Source organism: Eriocheir sinensis, chromosome 2 (assembly GCF_024679095.1).
Source record: "Eriocheir sinensis breed Jianghai 21 chromosome 2, ASM2467909v1, whole genome shotgun sequence".
NCBI lineage: Eukaryota > Metazoa > Arthropoda > Malacostraca > Decapoda > Varunidae > Eriocheir > Eriocheir sinensis.
The window spans coordinates 19,974,277-19,994,391 of record NC_066510.1 but is presented as its reverse complement, the minus strand read 5'-3'; the positions used below and the strand labels follow the sequence as shown (position 1 = coordinate 19,994,391).

General features: G+C 42.9%; 1 protein-coding gene across 5 annotated transcripts in view; it reads right to left on the bottom strand.

The window, feature by feature from the left end:
• Positions 1 to 20,115, bottom strand: part of LOC127001224 (glutamate [NMDA] receptor subunit 1-like) — a 53,829-nt gene that overhangs the window by 22,268 nt on the left and 11,446 nt on the right. For 3 of the 5 annotated variants that reach the window (XM_050865487.1, XM_050865518.1, XM_050865498.1), the window contains exons 3-7: positions 9,124 to 9,319; positions 4,889 to 5,014; positions 3,715 to 3,843; positions 1,795 to 1,983; positions 954 to 1,054 (exon numbers count right to left, since the gene is read on the bottom strand). In XM_050865487.1, the coding sequence (XP_050721444.1) occupies positions 954 to 1,054; positions 1,795 to 1,983; positions 3,715 to 3,843; positions 4,889 to 5,014; positions 9,124 to 9,306 (728 nt within the window). In that variant the 5' untranslated portion in view covers positions 9,307 to 9,319. The remainder of the gene's footprint in view (positions 1 to 953; positions 1,055 to 1,794; positions 1,984 to 3,714; positions 3,844 to 4,888; positions 5,015 to 9,123; positions 9,320 to 20,115) is intronic. The other 2 variants (XM_050865509.1, XM_050865519.1) reach the window with 1 other exon arrangement.

Below are 20,115 nucleotides of genomic sequence, written 5' to 3'. Positions count from 1 at the left end.
CGGGCGCAAAGCAGAGGAAGTAGTAGTAGTAGTAGTAGTAGTAGTCGATGTTGAGTAAGAAGTAGTAGTAGTAGTAGTAGTTGTAGTAGTAGTAGTAGTAGTAGTAGTAGTAGTAGTAGTAGTAGTAGTAGTAGTAGTAGTAGTAGTAGTAGTAGTAGTAGTCGATGTTGAGTAAGAAGTAGTAGTAGTAGTAGTAGTTGTAGTAGTAGTAGTAGTAGTAGTAGTAGTAGTCGATGTTGAGTAAGAAGAAGTAGTAGTAGTAGTAGTAGTAGTAGTAGTAGTAGTAGTCGATGTTGAGTAAGAAGTAGTAGTAGTAGTAGTAGTAGTAGTAGTAGTCGATGTTGAGTAAGAAGTAGTAGTAGTAGTAGTAGTAGTAGTAGTAGTAGTAGTAGTAGTAGTAGTAGTAGTAGTAGTAGTAGTAGTAGTAGTAGTAGTAGTAGTAGTAGTCGATGTTGAGTAAGAAGTAGTAGTAGTAGTAGTAGTCGATGTTGAGTAAGAAGTAGTAGTAGTAGTAGTAGTAGTAGTAGTCGATGTTGAGTAAGAAGTAGTAGTAGTAGTAGTAGTAGTAGTAGTAGTAGTAGTAGCAGCAGTCGATGTTGAGTAAGAAGAAGTAGTAGTAGTAGTAGTAACAGTAGTAGTAGTAGTAGTCGATGTTGAGTAAGAAGTAGTAGTAGTAGTAGTAGTAGCAGCAGTCGATGTTGAGTAAGAAGAAGTAGTAGTGGTAGTAGTAACAGTAGTAGTAGTAGTAGTAGTAGTAGTAGTAGTAGTAGTAGTAGCAGCACCATCAGCAGCAGCGCCAGGTAGTTATATAGTAACAGTAACCAGTGGAGAATTCCGAATAGTATATCGCGGAACAACAGAATAATACAGGGAAAGGAAACCAAAAACAATATAGTGCAGCGAAGGGCGAGGGAGCACACACAATATCCAAGTGAAGGTCAAGGGTCACTCACTTGGCGTAGAGGAGAATGACCCTTGCTGACGCTTCTCTCATTTCCTTGAGTTTGTCCACGAAGGAGTTGAGTCCCGGCTCGAACTCTATCACGTTTTCTAACTGCAAAGGAACACACCAGCAGAAGAAAACGTCAATAGGTGATACAGGTGAGGGGCTCGATAGACAGGTGAGGGAGATAAGAGGAAAAGAGTCTACCTGCAAAAAGAAGCTAGCAATGGAAAACGTAAAATGTCGAGAAGTGTGAGAGTGAAAAAAGCGTTATTGATAAGGATTTCAGGTTTGGTCGCTGGGTCGTGGTGTGACTGATTCTAACTCTTGAAAGCGGGAAAAGAAAAAAAAGGGAAATTATTAGGGAAACCGCAAAAAAAAATGTTAGACTGTTTCAAGTGAGCATAGTAACACACACACACACACACACACACACACACACACACACACACACACACCATCCTCCTTTTTCTATCCAAAACACACAAACACCACCCATTCCCCTTTCCCCCTACACACACAAACCATCCTCTATCTCAACACACACACACACACACACACACACACACACACACACACACACACACACACACACACACCTCCTCCTTTGTCTATCCAAAACACACACACACACACACACACACACACACACACACAAACCATCCCCTATCTCAACACACACACACACACACACACACACACACACACACACACACACACACACACACACACACACACACATCACCTTACCAACACGTCCCTACCTTCCCACCCCACACACTCACACCAACGATCCCTCCGTCACCCCTCCTCCTCCTCCTCCCTTCACCCCTTCACACCCACGCACCCACCTTGATATCCTTGTCGTCCTCATGGCTTTGAGCTTGGTTTTGGAAGCGGGTGAGGAGCGCGCGCCCGTCCGTGTCTGAGGAGTGCACGAAGACCACTTGGGTGTACTGGAAGGTCTTGAGCAGCTCCACCCACACGTCGGCCTGGTGGCTGTATGGGGGCACGGTGCGTAGGAAGGACACGTGGATATTCTGCAAGGTGCGGAAGGACGTGTTAGTGAAAGAGGGAGGCAAGGAGGGAAAGGGGCAAGAAAAGTAAAGGGAGTGAGGAAAGAAAAACTGGAAAGAACATTTGGATATTTTGCAAAGTACGGAAGGGCGTGTTGGTGAAGACGGGAGGCAAGGAGGGAAGTAAAGGAAGAGAGGGAATGGAGGCAAGGAGGAAAGCAAGCAAGAGAAGGAATGAAGAGAGTCAGGGAGCTAAGAAGGCAAGGACATGTGGATATTCTGACAGGTTAGGAGGGATGTGTCAGAGAGGGTGAGGCAAGGAGGGAAGGGAAGGGAGGGAGGCAAGGAGGGAAAGAAGGGAAGGGAGGGAGGCAAGGAGGGAAAGAAGGGAAGGGAGGAAGGCAAGGAGGGAAAGAAGGGAAGGGAGGAAGGCAAGGAAGGAAAGAAGGAAAGGGAGGAAGTCAAGAAGGGAAGGGAGGGAGGCAAGGAGGGAAAGAAGGAAAGGGAGGGAAAGAAGGAAAGGGAGGAAGTCAAGAAGGGAAGGGAGGGAGGCAAGGAGGGAAAGAAGGAAAGGGAGGGAGGCAAGAAGGAAAGGAAGGACATATGAATATTTGACAAGGTACGGAGGGGCGTGTCAGTTAGAGTAAGACAAGGAAGGAAGGAAGAAAGAGAAGGAATGAAGTAAGGGAGTAAGGAGAGAATGGTAGAAAGGACGCATGGATGTCTTGCAAGGAAGGTTAAGTAAAGGAGGAAGGAAGGAAGGATGCGAGGCTAGTCTTGAAGGTAGGAAAGGAGGGTAAGGAAGGAAGCAAGAACGGATGGGAAGGAAGGGAGTGAGAAATGAAAGAAAGAAGTCAAGAAGTGAAGGATGGAAGGGAAGGCTGGTAGACACTCTGGACAGCTGGGAGGGATGTATTAGAGAGGAAAGGCGAGGAATATGAGAGAAAGCAAGGAAGGAATGGAGAGAGGAAGGAGAGAAAGAAATAAAGGATGCAAACATAGATATACCGGAAAGTATGACAGGATGTATTAGGGAAGGGAAGACAAGGAAGGAAGAGAGGAAGGAACGAAGGAAGGAATAGGTGAAGGAAGGCAGGAACGAAGGACACGTAGGTAAATATTCTGAGAGGTAAGGAAGGAAAGGTATACGGATATAGTCTTCAAGGTAAGGGAGGACACGAGAGCATTCTGAAACGTAGGAAGTGACGTGTATTCGGCGCGGTAAAGAGGAAATTCGGATATCCTGAAAGGTAAGGAAAGTATATTTTTGAGGAACACGAAGGCAAACGTGAGTATTTTGAGAGGTGAAAAAAAATGTCAGACAGCCATAGAGTCATTTCAAGTGGATATGGTGATGATAAAGGAAGGTAGTGGTGATGATATTGGTGGAAAGGGGAAGAGGAAGAAAGGGAGGAAAGATGGCGGGACGGAAGGAAGGAAAGAAGGAAGGAAGGAAGGAAAAAAGGAAGACAAGTAAGTAAAGATGGAAGGTAAAATCTGGATAGTCTAAAAAAAAAATAAGGAAAGTTGATTATTTTTTGCAAGGTAAGAAAAAAAACACTTACAGGTATTTTGCAAGGTGAAAAAACGCGTCACTCGGGTATATGGGTGTCTGTCTGTCTCTCAAGGTGGACATTTTGCGAGAAGGGAATGGCCGGGGTGGCAAAATATATTTCCAAAAGGCACAAAATTTCAATATAGCCACCTGACCCTTCCGTATCTCTCCACTAAGTCTGTACCTGTCCGGTGCCTCACCTTATCCGAGAAAGCGGAGTCCCTGGAGGATATACCGATGACGGGGATGTGATAGAAGCCGCTCGTGTAAGAGACAGCAGCCGGGGAAAGGTCACCGTTGAGGGGATGGGACACGATCACGGCGTATACCTGCGTGAGAGGGGGACAGGTGAGGTGACGGTGTGGTGATGGTGGTGGTAGTGGTGGGCTGATGGTGGTAGTGGTTGGTTGGGGGAAGTGGTGAGCTGGTGATCGTGGTAGTGGTGATTGTTAAGGGTGGTGATGATGGTGACAGTGGTGATGGTGATGATAAAGGAAGGTAGTGGTGATGATGTTGGTGGAAAGGGAAAGAGGAAGAAAGGGAGGAAAGAAGGCGGGAAGGAAGGAAGGAAAAAGGAAGGAAAGAAAGAAAGACAAGTAAGTAAAGAAGTAAGCAAGTAAGGAAGGAAGGAAAGAAGCATGAACGTGAGGTTAGGGTATGGTAGGGGCAGGTGATGGTGGTGACAGTGACGACATAATGGTGAGTTTTGGGCATAGTGAGGGCAGGATGGTGACGGCAGGGTAAAGGAAATAGTTGGGTATGATCGGTGCCGGTGATGGTGGTGATGGTGACGGCATAATGGTGAGTTTAGGGCATAGTGAAGGCAGGATGGTGATGGTGGGGTAAAGGAAAGGTTATGGTACGAGTAGGTGATGATGGTGACAGTGACGGTATAATGGTGAGTTTAGGGCATATTGAGGGCAGGATGGTGATGGTGGTGATAGTGACGGCATAAGGGTGAGTTTTTGGCATAGTGAGGGGAGGACGATGATGGTAGAGTAAAGGAAATAGTTGGGTATGGTAGGGGCAGGTGATGATGGTGACAGTGACGGCATAATGGTGAGTTTAGGGCATAGTGAGGGCAGGATGGTGATGGTGGGGTAAAGGAAAGGTTAAGGTATGGTACGAGCAGGTGATGGTGGTGACAGTGACGGTATAATGGTGAGTTTAGGGCATAGTGAGGGCATGATGATGATGGTGAGGAAAATGAAATAGATGGGTATACATATGATAGGGGCCGGTGATGGTGGTGATAATGATAGCATACGGATGAGGTCGTAATAATAATAACAGTAGAATTGGTCATAGGAAAAGAATCAGTAGCACCACAAGCACCATCAGCATCAGTAGCAGTAGAAGCAGTAAGCAACGTACCGATCTAGAGACGAGCTGTTTGCAGACCTCGAGGGCGGTGCGGATCGGGTTGGAGTCCATGAGCATCGTCACTTCGTGGAGGGTCGTGTTCCCGTCCACGTAGGTCCTGTTGTCGTTGATCTTCTGCTGGCGACGAGGTAGAGAAACACTTAAGCAGGTGACCAAGGGAAGGGGCGGCGTAAACAGGTGAAAAAGGTATGGGTTTATAGGGAAAAAGGTATGGGTTTATAGGGAAAAAGGTATGGGTTTATAGGGAAAAAGGTATGGGTTTATAGGGAAAAAGGTATGGGTTTATAGGGAAAAAGGTATGGGTTTATAGGGAAAAAGGTATGGGTTTATAGGGAAAAAGGTATGGGTTTATAGGGAAAAAGGTATGGGTTTATAGGGAAAAAGGTATGGGTTTATAGGGAAAAAGGTATGGGTTCATAGGGAAAAAGGTATGGGTTTATAGGGAAAAAGGTATGGGTTCATAGGGAAAAAGGTATGAGTTTATAGGGAAAAAGGTATGGGTTTATAGGGAAAACGGTATGGGTTTATAGGGAAAAAGGTATGGGTTTATAGGGAAAAAGGTATGGGTTTATAGGGAAAACGGTATGGGTTCATAGGGAAAAAGGTATGGGTTTATAGGGAAAAAGGTATGGGTTCATAGGGAAAAAGGTATGGGTTCATAGGGAAAAAGGTATGGGTTCATAGGGAAAAAGGTATGGGTTCATAGGGAAAAAGGTATGGGTTCATAGGGAAAAAGGTATGGGTTCATAGGGAAAAAGGTATGGGTTCATAGGGAAAAAGGCATGGGTTTATAGGGAAAAAGGTATGGTTTTATAGGGAAAAAGAGATGTAAAGTTGAGGAAATAACATGAAAATAGATAAGAACGAAGAATGGAGGTTGTAATGCGTAAAAGATAGTGTGAATGTAATTATCGAGGAAATGAACAGGAGCTAATGTGGAGATCGGTAAAGTGTGATCCGCAGAAGAAAGGAAGGAAGGAGAGTATGAATGAATGAATGAATGAATGAATGAACGAATGAATGAATGAATGAATGAATGAATGAACGAATGAATGAATGAAAGGAAGAAAAAAAGGAAGAAAGGGAGGAAGAAAGGTATGAATGAATGATTGAATGAATGAATGAATGAATGAATGAATGAATGAATGAATGAAAGGAAGAAAGGAAGGAAGGAGGGTATGAATGAATGAATGAATTAATGAATGAATGAAAGTAAGAAAGGAAGAAAGAAAGGAAGAAGAAAGAAAGGAAGAAAGAAAGGAAGAAAGGAATGAATGAATGAAGGAAGGAAGGAAGAAAGGAAGAAAGGAAGGAAGGAAGGAAGGTAAGAATAAATGAATGAATGAATGTTTGAAGAAAGGAAGGAAGGAAGGAAGGAAGGAAAAAAGAAAGAAAGAAGGAAAGAAAGGAATAAAGAGAAAGAAAAGAAAGAAAAAGAAAGAAAAATGGGGGTGAATGATAGGAAGGTGGTACGAAAGTGATTTACGTGAAAAATGGGTAAATGATGACATATTAGTGAGAAATATGGGTAGTTAATGAGGGAGGTGTTAAATATGAGTCATTAACGTGGATATGGGGAAAATTTCGAACCTTGACTCTTCACTTCCTTGGCTAGACAATCTAACCCACCAGACCACCGCGCCCCCTTGACTCTCTAATCTCCATTGCTCAGTAGCGTGCTAAACCTCTGCTTCCTGGACACCCAGTTTCGCCTCACCTCACAACACAGGCGAAAAATGAACATAATTTTCCCACGATCTTCCGGGAAAAAAATATCATCTCATCCTTCTGCACCCAGTCCCAGGAAATATTAAGAGAAAGAAAAAAAGGTAAGAAAGTATTTCGGGGAAGCATATCTCCGCATTTGTCCCATCCTCCTCCCCCTCCTCTTCCCCCTCCTTTAGCTACTCCTCCTCCTCTCCTTCACTGTAAGACAAGAGGCTCTCCAATGTGGCTTTTACGTTCCTTATCTTGGCTCCTTGGTATGGCCCCCGCGGAGAACACACACACACACACACACACACACACACACACACACACACTGACGGAGATCCTTTGTGCAGTGGTTAGCACGCTCGCCCCACAATCGAGAGGTTCGGGGTACGATTCACAGGCGAGCTTGTGTTGCTGGATAGCTGAGCAACTACTGCAGAATTAAGGGGTGAGAGAGGCAGCCAGGAAGGTATACTTGGTGCGTCATCTGGACAGAGATAAGAAGTACAAGAAAGCAAACAGAGAGAGGAAAAGGTTGGCGAAAATAAAGCAGGATAATACGAGAGATAATAAAGTAAACAAGAGTACAAAGAGAAGCGGCGGAAGGAAAAGTGAGAGCAGACGAAGACTAAGGAAAAGGCATAAGGCGAGTAGTATAGCATGCTGGACACCAAGGAAGGAAAAAATAAAGACTTCTTCCTATTGCCTAGACAGAAGGATCGAGCTGGGAAGGATGTGCAGCAGGTTAGGGTGACATAAGGACAGAGGCAGATACGCATTGCAGGTAAGGCTGATGAAGGACAGAGGTGGATAAGTGCTGACAACCGAGGAGAGAGCGTTGAGAAGGTGGCAGGAGTACTGTGAGGGACTGATGGAAGAAGAAACTGAATGAGGGAGAGATACAAAACTGGAAGATGAGAGGATAATGAAGAAGGTGGAAGGAGTACTTTGAGGGGCTGATGAAAGAAGAAAATAAGAGAGAGGGAGATATGATTGGATGATGAGGGGACGATGAACCTGGAAGTACGACGCATCAGTAAGGATGAAGCGGAGGTAGCTATAAAGAGGATAAAGAGTGGAAAAGTGGACGGAAGACTTAACTGTGGGGACATGAACCTAAGAAGAGAGACCGTTGAGTATAGTTTTGTTTTGTGGTTGTGTTGTGATAGCGTCGTGTTGTTTATGATGCTATTGTGTGTGTGTTGTGGTTCTGTTCTGACTTTCCTGTTTGTGTTGCAGTTGTGTTCAGGATTTCTTGTGGCTGTGTTATGGCAGTGTTGTGTTATGTGAGGTACGGTTGTGTTGTTTTTCTTGTGGGAAGCGAGAGGATGCCCGAGGAGTGGAGAGGAAGTACATGCAGTGGTTCCGATTTTCAAGACTAAGGGTGATGTGCAGAGCTGTAGGCTGCATAAAGTTGATCAGCCACAGCATGCAGTTATGGGAAAGGGTAGCGAGACCTTGGCTACGAGGAGAGGTGACGGGTGGCGAGCAGCAGTACGGCACTAAAAAGGTTTGCACTGAGACTGTAGATGGGGCGGTATAGGGAAGGTCAGAGTTGGATTTTTTTTTGTGTGTGTGTGTGTGTGTATTATAGAAAGCGTATGACAGAGGGCCGAGAGAAGAGGTTTGGCATTGTGTGAAAAAGTCGGGAGTAGCAGAGAAGAATTTAAGAGTGGTGCAGAGGGAGTTGGATTGCTTTTTGTGTATTAAAGAAAGCGTATGAGAAGAAAAGTGGTGTTGTATGAGTGAGTCGGGAGTGGCAGAGAAGTATATAAGGCTGTGTATGAGGATGTGTATGAGGGCAGTGTGACAGCGGTGAGGTGCGGGATAAAAGTGACAGGTGGGTTCAAAATGGAGACGGGAGTGCATCAAGGATCGGCTCTGAAACCTTTCTCGTTTACAATGGTGATGGATAGAATGAAGGAGGAAACCCAGCATGAGTCTCCATGGATTATGATATTGTGGGATGACATTGTGAGAGTAAAGAGCAGGTTGAGTAGAGTCTGGAGAGGTGGAAGAATGAATTGGAGAGAAGAGGAATGAAAGTCAGGAGGAAACGGAAAACTTGTGTGTGAAAGAGAGAAGACGGTGAAGAGGCGAGTATAGGTGGTGAGGTGAGTGCACTTAACTACTTGAGGTCAGTTCTTCAAAATAACGGGATGTGCGAAGGAGAGAAGAAGAGAGTGAAGGTAGAGTGGAGTGGGTGGAGACGAGTGAGGGTGCAGCACATCCCCCCCATCCCCTCAAGCACACACACGTACATAATATCAGCTGGACAACACTCAAACACCTACCACTGTCGACGCACCCTAATTCTCACGTAAAAGGAAGGAAAAAAAAAGTATCTTGCACTCAGAAATTGAAGGGAAAAAAAAGCATGACAATAATAAAACAGCAATAGCAAGAGTAATTAGAGGGAAAGGGATAATGAGAGTGAGAGAAAGAAAACGGAAAAAATGGTGAACAGACAAACATATATCAAACTAAATCATCGTTGCATATAAACCACTTACTTTTATGGTTTGGCTGAAGTGTACGTGGGATTTGTTATTGGACAGTATGCCGCCTATGTTGAACTGGTTTGCAATGTTGTCCTCGGGAGGGCTGGATCCCCTTACTGGAGCCAACAGTCCCGCCACCACCACCACCACCACCACCGACACCACCACCGCCACTACCCCCGCCAGCCGCGCCATCACCTCATGTCTTCTGTGGGAAAGGGGAAAGAAAGGGGATAGTTAGACATTTACTGCTGCTTCTTCGAATGTGGCTGGGTTATTTTTCTTTTGTGTGTGTGTTGTGGTGATGTTCTGTTTTGTTTTGTAGCTTTCTGGCTGTGTTGTAGAAGTAGAAGTGCGGTTGTGTTGTGTTGTGCTGTGGTTATGAATGTGTTGCGGTTGTGTTTTGCTGTGTTGTGGTAGTAGCTGTGTATGACTGTGGTGGGTGTGGTGTAGCTGCGTTGTGGTTGTGTTGTGTTGTGGCTATGTTGTTGTTTTTTAATGTTGTTGTGTTGTGAGTGTTCTATGTTGTGGTTGTGTTGTGGCTATACATTGTTGTTGTTGTATTGTGGCTGTGTTGTGGTGTTGCTGGGTTATCCCTGTGTTGTGGTTGTACTATGGCAATGCTGTGGTAGTGTTGTGGCTGTGTTGTGCATGTGCTGTGACTGTGCTATGTTGCTAGGGCGTTGTGTTGTAAATGTGTAGTGGCTATGTTGTGATAGTGTTGTGACTGTGTGGTGAGGAGACGCAGGAGTTGTGTTGCGGCTGTGTTGTGACTGTGCTATGTTGCTAGGGCGTTGTGTTGTAAATGTGTAATGGCTTTGATGTGGTTGTGTTGCGGCTGTGTTGTGATTGTGTTGTGACTGTGTTGTGAGGAGACGCAGGAGTTGTGTTGCGGCTGTGTTGTGACTGTGCTATGTTGCTAGGGCGTTGTGTTGTAAATGTGTTATGGCTTTGATGTGGTTGTGTTGTGGCTGTTGTGATTGTGTTGTGACTGTGTTGTGAGGAGACGCGGGAGTTGTGTTGCGGTTGTGTTGTCATTGTGCTGTGACTGTGTTGTAAGGAGACGGAGATGTGTTGCAGCTGTGCTGTGACTGTTTTGTGTAGAGACGTGTTGCTTTTTTCTGTTTGACATTATGTGAAGTGATCAACGTAATTACAAGACCTCTCCAGCCTCCACCCTCCCTTCTGCTTTAGGAAGTAATGAAAATAATAATAGAGGGTTCCATGCTGCAATAATGGTCTGATTTTCATCATCATTGTGTGAAGATAGATTCACGAGGTGCCAGCATTCTTATTATTTTCACGTCACACTATCATACTACGAATAATGAAGCACACTCTCCATTATACATCTTTTCACATATTATCACAACATGATAAACAGAATCTCACACACACACACACACACACACACATATATATATATATATATATATATATATATATATATATATATATATATATATATATATATATATATATATATATATATATATATATATGTATATATATATATATATATATATATATATATATATATATATATATATATATATATATATATATATATATATATATATATATATATATATTTTTTTATTTTTATACTGAAGTACACCAAATACCATGCCATTTAACTACGTTTGAAAACATATTCTGTCGTTGAAAAAGTTTGTTCGTAAAGAAGCCAGGAAAAAGCTGGACAATGTAACTGAAAAAGTAATTATAAATAAAATTCGATTCTTGTAAGCACATCTCCGTGTTGAGGCAAGGTGTGTACCCACACGAGTTCAAAATGCTACGATCAGCAACCAAAGTTCTCGCGGTGTCTCGATACTCACGGCGCTGACGCGGACAAAGTGAATATATAAAAGGCTGGACGAAGCGAGGTTCAAGGACTGCCCATGTTGAAAGTGAAATGAAAATTCTTATCCTTAATTGATCAAAAAGAAAAAAAAATGAAAAGAAAAACAGGAAAAGTTGCTTCTATCGGTGCTGATTTAATTTGCAAATAAAAAGAAACTCCAAACCTCAGTGGATCATCTTTAGCATCTCCGGTGCAGTAAAAAGCAAGCTACAGAACACAACATGCGGTAAAAAAAATGCAAATCAAAACAGGCACTAGAAATACGGACAGTAACTTTAGGAAAGTAGGATAAAAAATAAAAAAATAAAATTACTATTAAAAGAGCTCGTCCGAAGCAGAACGTTGCCGACAAATATTTCAACGCCCCTTAAACAGTAGCGCTCCTCCCCACCAGATACTATTATTTTAGGGTTTTAGGGCTTAGGGTGTGGCCTGGACTTGCAATGATGAGATACAGGCAGACGAACACTGGAACCCCGTATATTCTTTGAGAAGATACTTTGTCCCCCTCACGGGAAACAGTGCACCCTCTAGGCACTGTGACCACCCCCCCAAGCCCCCTGAAGCACGCACGAGGCTTTACACAGCACGACACTCACTGTTACGGCCGGGAGACGCGTCTGACCCGGCTCGGCGGGGAGATGACCGGAGCACGGGCGAGGGCCGGGCAGTGGCGCCACCGGTTCTGTGCTCTTATTTCGTCACTCTTTACTCTCCCAAAGGTCCTCCTCAGTGCGCCATGTGGTTCAGGATGTTGTCTAGAATCGTCATGATGGGAAAGATAAATACTTTTTTTTAAAGTTTACGCCTATGTAGGCTTTCTTGGTAGGGCCTGATGGTCGGCCCCAGCCCGTTGTGGCGCATGCAAGTGTTTACAGTGGCGCCATCTTGCATTATCTCAAGCTTACCCCCGGAACTCATCTTTGATCCTAGAATCTAGAGTCCGGGTTGATAGGTGGTCTTCTGGACAAGATGTGGGTAGTCTTAGGCCACTCGGCGGTGACTGAAAAATCCCAGCTTGAGGCACCGGGCGGGGCGCGACCCCGTGTTGTTCAAGACCCGGCGCCGCAGCGTCAGGCTATCCACTCACCCACTGCCTTCCACTATCTTTAAAACTCATTTTCAAAGTATACTCTTTAACTTATTTTCTTTGGGGAGCGAACAGGATACGAACGTTTAGCTACTGCACGTGCATAAGTGATACAGGAAGGGCGCGAACTGACCCGAGAGGCCCTGATAGGCAACCAGAGACAAAGTGGAGACCCAACAGAGTGAAAGTTGCCTGTAGCCCCAAACTAACGCCACCCACAAAAACAGACCCCCAAAAAATGCAACAGTAGCTACTTATAAAACATTTTGTCACGCACCATTAGTTCAGAAAAAGAACAAGAACAAAAACAAGAAAAACAAGAACAACAAGAACAAGAATAAGAACAAGAAGAGCAAGAAAAAATTATAAGAAAAAGAAAAAGGACAGAAAATGAAGAAGTAAAAAAAGACGAAAAAAAAGAGAGAAACGAAAGCCTCTAAACAAACAAATCATCACCCACGCAACCAAGGCTGCTCACAACACACACACACACACACACACACACACACACACACACACACACACACACACACACACACACACACACACGTACACTAAACTGAGAGCATGCAGCAAAAAGAGTGACTGAGATCTTCAAAACCAACACAACCTTTTAAGGGGAACGGAAACGGAGGGACTCGACAACCAAACCGGCCAAGGGATGAGGACACACCCTGACACACGCCACCCACCCTCACGCTGGTAAAAGAAGGAGTCCACCACTTCCAGCAAGAGTGGATCACATTCTCTCTCTCTCTCTCTCTCTCTCTCTCTCTCTCTCTCTCCCACCCGAGGCAACGCTCTTGAGTCTGCCACTTACTGTCGGTGACCTGTTTCCCGACCAACAGTGAAGTGGATGATGAAGAGGCCAGAAAACGACAGGTGATCAAAGACAAGCGTGAAGATGAAGAAAAAAATAAAAGGTGTACCGACGGGAAGTTCTATTCGGTAATAAAACACATGAACGTTGTATTTGATGATTTCTGTTCCTTTAAAAGACTGGCTAGACTGTGAAGACGAGAGAGAGAGAGAGAGAGAGAGAGAGAGAGAGAGAGAGAGAGAGAGAGAGAGTGTGTGTGTGTGTGTGTGTGTGTGTGTGTGTGTGTGTTCAGCCCTCATTCCAGCCACCAGGTCGAATATCACAGTCCAAACGCAGTAGTGGGGAGAGCAGGCGTACGAGATCACCCCGAGGACGCCTCCGCCCGAAGTAGGTCAAAAAGAAGCAACGGGACCAGCAAGATTTATCGGAAGATGGAACGTCGTAAGAGTGTCTGCATCACCTCCAAAACAACCAGGAACAGTATTATTTTCCCTCTACCAGCACAGCACCATTAAGCGTCCTTATAAAGAGTCGCCTGAACGAATCGCCGTCAACCCCAAGAGGCGCGTCAGCAGATATACGGAGTGTGAGGTTATCGATTGATCAAGACTAAAACCAACTACTAAAGGGTCATATTCTTAACCTTTTCGGCGCCCAAAATCACATCATAGACAAGGCTTTCGCAGGAGTTTTGAGCATTTCCACGGGTAGCTTTATGACCATGGTGGTAGTCTGACCCTTCTGTACCGTGAACGAAAAACAACAATCATTAGAACCCGACAGATCTTCTTGAGCATTTCCACGGGTAGCTTTATGACCATGGTGGTAGTCTGTCCCTTCTACTGTACAATGAACGTATACGAACAATCATTAAAACCCGACAGATCTCCTTCTTGGCCTTTGGAAATAGTTGATGAGAGAGGCGGGAGCATATGAGAACACGAACCAATGTGGACTAAACCTAACCATGATCGGGGCACCAAGGACTAATATTGCTCTCCTCATAACACCGCCCTGCGCCACACCACACCATTTATCGGCTCATTTCTAACCTTACTGCGCACATGACCCTACGTATATAAAAAAAGAGAAAAATTAGGGCGCTGTGACCTTGACGGGAGTACGCAGAAAACGACAACGAGGGGTAGAAGACTCGAAATATAACAAAATCGTCGTCCAAGCGCAGGAAAACATGTTCATATCAAGTAAGTGAATGTCAAGAGACGGCGAGTTCGATGATTAAAGCTTATATGGAGGGCGCGGCGGAGGGAGGCGAAGAGAGGAGGGAAGAGCGAAACGGAGAGGCGAGGCTGGCCAGGAAGAGTCGTCCGCTGGGTCACTCTTTCTCGCCTCTCCCGGCCACCGCCACCACCGCCACCAGAAGAGGAGGAAGCGCAAGGAATATTGAAGACGAGGAACCAAGAGCGAAGTGAAGTTGAAAAAGAAGAACCGAGAACGAAATGAAGTTGAAAAAGAAGAACCGAGAACTAAATGAAGTTGAAAAAAAAGAACGAAGAAAGAAATGATGTTGAAAAAGATGAACCAAGAACGAAATGAAGTTGAAAAGGAGAAGAACCAAGAACGAAATGAAGTTGAAAAAAAAAGAACGAAGAACGAAATGATGTTGAAAAAGAGGAACCAAGGACGAAATGATGTTGAAAAAGAAGGACGAAGAACGAAAAGATGTTGAAAAAGAAGAACCAAGAACGAAATGAAGATGAAAAGGGAAACGAATCAAGAACGAAATGAAGTTGAAAAAGAAGAACGAAGAACGAAGTGATGTTGAAAAAGAAGAACTAAGAACGAAATAATGTTGAAAAAGATGAACCAAGAACGAAATGAAAATGAAAAGGGAAAAGAACAAAGAACGAATTGAGGTTGAAATGGAAGACGAACCAAGAACGAAATGAAGATGAAAAGGGAAAAGAACCAATAACGAAATGAAGATGAAAAGGGAAAAGAACCAAGAACGAAATGAGGTAAGAACATTTAGAGTAAAGAACGTGTTTGTTAGCTTGATGCAAACGGACTGTACAGATTTGCTGACGGATGTTAGGTTACGATAGAGTTGCTTACACTGTGTTGAGTTAGGATGATTTACGATATTTCTTAGGTTTAGAAAGAATATCTAGGTTAGTTGACTCAAGAAATGCATACAACTCTATCAAAGAAAATGGAATGCTGTGAGAACGAATTATATAGTTGGAAAAAGAGAGGAGAATCGAACGATCACGAGAGAGAGAGAGAGAGAGAGAGAGAGAGAGAGAGACTTCAGGGGCGGGAAGGAAAGATAAGGGTGGAGGAAAGAGGGGTCGCCTGGAGGGCCTGAGGGCGAGGAGAGGGAAGGGAGTGGGAAGGAGGGGGAGAAGGGGGAAGAGGGAACGGGAGAAGGATGGGGAGGGAGTGGGGGGGGAGGCGATGGGAGAGGACAAGGCCGCGCAGGAGAGATAGTGAAGGAGAAGACTTGTTTCTAAGAGATAGAAAAAAATAATTCTTCCCTTCCTTCACTTCCTTTTTTTATAAACTCATTATCTCTCTCTCTCTCTCTCTCTCTCTCTCTCTCACGAAAATTAAAACTCTAATTTACTCACACGCAAGTCTCTGTGGCTGGTCATAGATGTGTTTTTCTTTTTTTTTTCTTTTTTACATGTTCGCCCAATAGATTGTTTTGAGTGTTTGTTTCTCTGTTTGCCTGCTTGCCTACTTTGTCAGTGTGTGCGTCTTATCATCATTCTAACTACCATTGACACACACACACACACACACACACACACACACACACACACACGTCTCTTCAAACTTAGTGTATGTATCTGGGTGTGTATATTTACTGAGAGAGAGAGAGAGAGAGAGAGAGAGCAGGGCAGCGTCTGGCATCAACTCTACTCAGTATCGATCCACCACCACCCGTCTCTTGGCTACCACGGCCTGGCTCTCTCTCTCTCTCTCTCTCTGTGTGTGTGTGTGTGTGTGTGTGTGTTTGTGTGTGTGTCTCTCTCTCTCTCTCTATATATATATATATATATATATATATATATATATATATATATATATATATATGTAGCTGGAAAAGAGAGAGAGAGAGAGAGCGAGAGAGAGAGAGAGAGAGAGAGAGAAAACCCAAAATTGTCGTTTCTCCATAAAGACGTTCCTAGGTGGATCACTTTTACTGCTCTTTTCATTCTCTTTTCATAATAAATAATAAAATAATAAATAAGCTGCCTCTCTCTCTCTCTCTCTCTCTCTCTCTCTCTCGTAGTGGTGGTGGAGGTGTTGAGGTGATAAGTGATAAGAGAGAGAGAGAGAGAGAGAGAGAGAGAGAGAGAGAGAGAAAGGGGGGGAGGGCGTAGCAAACCTTTCTTTATTTCTCGTTTCCTCTCCTTCTCTTTCCTTTCGCACCATTTTCTTTCGTCCTATTTCTCCTTTTTCTCCTCTTCCTTTCCCACCCCTCATACCCTTCTTACTTTTCGTCTCGTTATTTTCCTTTCCTTCCCTCCCCATCTTGTCTTCTAAAACCCTCTTTCCTCCCTATCTGTCTTCATTTTCCTCTCCTCTCCTTTCCCATACCCCATTTCTTCCTCTTCCCTATCATTTATCCCTTTCTCTTTTCACTTTCTTCTTCTCCCGTTTTCCGTAACTCCTTCCTTTCTCTTCGTTTCCTATATTATCCTATTTTTCCTCTCCTCGTTTCTCTACAGATCTGTTATTTCTCTCTCTCTCTCTCTCTCTCTCTCTCTCTCTCTCTCTCTCTCTCTCTCTCTCTCTCTCTCTCTCTCTCCCTTTTTCTTCCATTTTACATTTTCTTCCATTTTATCTCTTTATGCTCCTCCTCCTCCTCCTTCTTCACCTCCTACTTTTCCTACCTTTCCTTTTCTTTACTTTTCCCTTCAAAATATTTCCTATCTTTTCATTTTTCTCCATTTTATCTTCTCCTTCTCTTCCACCTCTTACTTTTCCTTTCCTTCCCTTCTTTACTCTTTTCTTCCCACTATTTTCTAGCTTCTCATTTTTTTCCAATTTCATCTCCTTCTCCTCCTCCTCCTCCCTTTTCTCTATTTCTTACTTTTCTTAATTTTTTTTCTATCCGCTCTTTCATATCTTTTCATTTTTCTTTCATTTCATCTCCTCCTCCTCCTTCTCCACCTTCTCCTTCTTCTTCTTTTCCTCACATTCCTCCTCCTCCTCCTCCTCCTCCTCCTCAGCTGACAGGGAGCATCTTAGTGACTGCTTGTCTCTCCCCCTCCGCCATCCTCGCCACAAACATTCATAAATATTTAGCAGCACCAACTCACGCCTAAACGGAACTAAAATAATCTGAACGTGTCTATGTACTGTACATACTCAACTTATGATGGCGTTGACGATGATAATAATAATAATAATAATAATAATAATAATAATAATAATAATAATAATAATAATAATAATAATAATAATAATAATAATAATAATAATAATAATCTTGAGAATGGACAATGTTATCAGTCATTCCTATAGTACGGAGTGGTAAAGGAAGACAAATTAAAGACCAGAGAAAAGAAGATTAGAAGAGAATACCCTCGACTTGCTGGTTGGAGTAAAAAGTTAAAAAAAGAAATAACAAAGAATCGCTGAAGATAATTTCTACATATAACAAAAAAAATCACTTCAAAGGCGTCGTTGCGTTTATTAGTTCATCGCTAGTGTGGCTTCTCCTCAGGTGCTTTATACATCCAGGGCGGCATTCTTAGACGCGTTCGCCGCTCACACCAACAACTTCCAAAGGCCGAAGAGGAGACTGATCGCGTTCTCATGAGTGTTTCTTCACGTTTATGGTTACAGAAGAAGGGTCAAACTACCACCAGGGGCATAAAACCCTCCACTGAAATGCCCACCACTCCTACGAAAGCCCTGTCAAATGTGTGTACTTGGGCGGCGAAATCTTTAAGAAATGACTCATACGGTTTTGTTTTGTTTTTCATCTCAACACATTTTCTCATTAGACGACGGTGCTCCTTTTTGTAATGCTGCGTGGCTTGACTCTCTGGGGACTCATCTATTTTGGGGCTACACTGATTCTATTTAAATTACGCATACTCGCAAATGAGCCAAAAATGAAGTTATTAAAAAAAGATAACAACGCTGAACTCCGCAACTCTTAACTGTATCACCATTATTATTTGTATTATTAGTTGTGTCACTTTTCATATTATTACTGTCATCTCCAACAGCGTGCCCCAACGCATGATTCTATTTAAATTACGCAGACTCGCAACTGAGCCAAAAACGAAGCTAATAAAAAAGATAACAATGCTGAACTCCGCAACTCTCAACTGTATCACAATTATTATTTGTATTATTAGCAGTATCACTCTTATTATTATTACCATCGTCTCCAACAGCGTGCCCAAACTCATGAGCCTATTTTCTTTCTTTTTCCCTACGAATGGGTACAGCCAGAAGAGATTTAAGGCCCATATTCTCGAACGCTTCTCCCACAACAAATATTTTCAAAGCCCACGAACGAGATGAGTCGAGTTCTCATGAGTGTTTTTCGCATTCATGGTGGAGAAGCCTCGTCAAAACTATCATCTAACTCCTAAAACAACCTATGGAAATATTTACAAGCTCTACGAAAGCTTCATAAATGTGGGTGCGTAAGTCCCGAAATGTTTGGGAATCGTGTGTTGCTGTGACAAGAGAGGAAAGGGATTCGAAGCTATTCAGCGCGTGTGTACAAGAGACAAGGAGAGGTAAGTGAGCATCGAGGCGAAGTAGATATAGGGAAGCGTATGCCTTTCAGCTAACCTCTTTAAGGCCTAATTTTTCAACGGCCTTAGTAGATGCGAGGTGGCCATGACAGTTACGGCGAAAAGGAGAGAGCGGCGGTGAAGAGATAAGAGAGGGAGCGAGCACACACACACACACACACACACACACACACACACACACACACACACACACACACATACAAGCACTACACGACTAGACTTGAAACGGAAAGATAAAATATTGCCATTATTATTATTATTATTATTATTATTATTATTATTATTATTATTATTATTATTATTATTATTGTTGTTGTTGTTATTATTATTATTACTATTATTATTATTATTAGTAGTAGTAGTAGTAGAAGTAGTAGCAGCAGTAGTAGTAGTAGTAGTATTTTTGTTATTATTATTATTATCATTATTATTATTATTATTATTATTATTATTATTATTATTATTATTATTATTATTATTATTATTATTATTATTATTATTATTATTATTATTATTATTATTATTATTATTATTATTATTATCATTGTTGCTATTACAGTAAAAAATGAAGGAAGGTTACGTTTACAGTTATGATTTACAAGAGTCGAGAGGATGATAGAAGCAATATCAGTGCTCTCTCTCTCTCTCTCTCTCTCTCTCTCTCTCTCTCTCTTACACACACACACACACACACACACACACACACACACACACACACACGCACACACACACACGGGGTATGGGTCACAAAAGAGGATGCGAAGAAATGGACAAAAGAGGCGAGTTTCGTAGGCCCTGGAGGGGAGGGCAGAAGGTTTTGAAATGCGACACACTCCCACCGTAGACTTTTCACCTCAAATAGCAGAAAGTGCAAAATAAAATCAGGTGAGAAATTCTTGCCCTTATAGCAATGCTGTAATATTATATCAGCTAATAAACAGGTGGTTAGTTTAAAAATGATAGACAGCAATTAATGTAAACTAAAAGCAAATGATAACTCCTAAACAAAATTCCCAATTGACTGCTTAAAAAAAAGTATACATATTCAATTGCATTCGTTTTATATACAAAAAAGCAGTCAATTGAAAAGCTATAATGTATTAATGTTAATACTTAAAAATATAAAGTGTTAAGGCTGCAAACCCCAGACAGACAGAAACGCAGACAACTCTAAGACAGAGGTTCATAAATAAGGTGTGAATCAGACAACTCCAAGACAGAGGTTCGTAAACAAAAGTGTAAGACAGACAATCCAAAATAGAAGTTCAAGTAGACGTAGAAGTTCAAGGTGTGAGAAAGACATCCCAGAGACAGGTTAAAAAACAAAGGTGTGAGGCAGACAACCCTGAGACAGAGGTTCATAAACAAAGTTGTAACTAAGTCAACCCAAGACAGATTAAAAAACAAAGGTGTGAGGAAGACAACCCCGAGAAAGACGTTCGTAAACAAAAGATGTAGGGCAGACAATCCCTTCAGG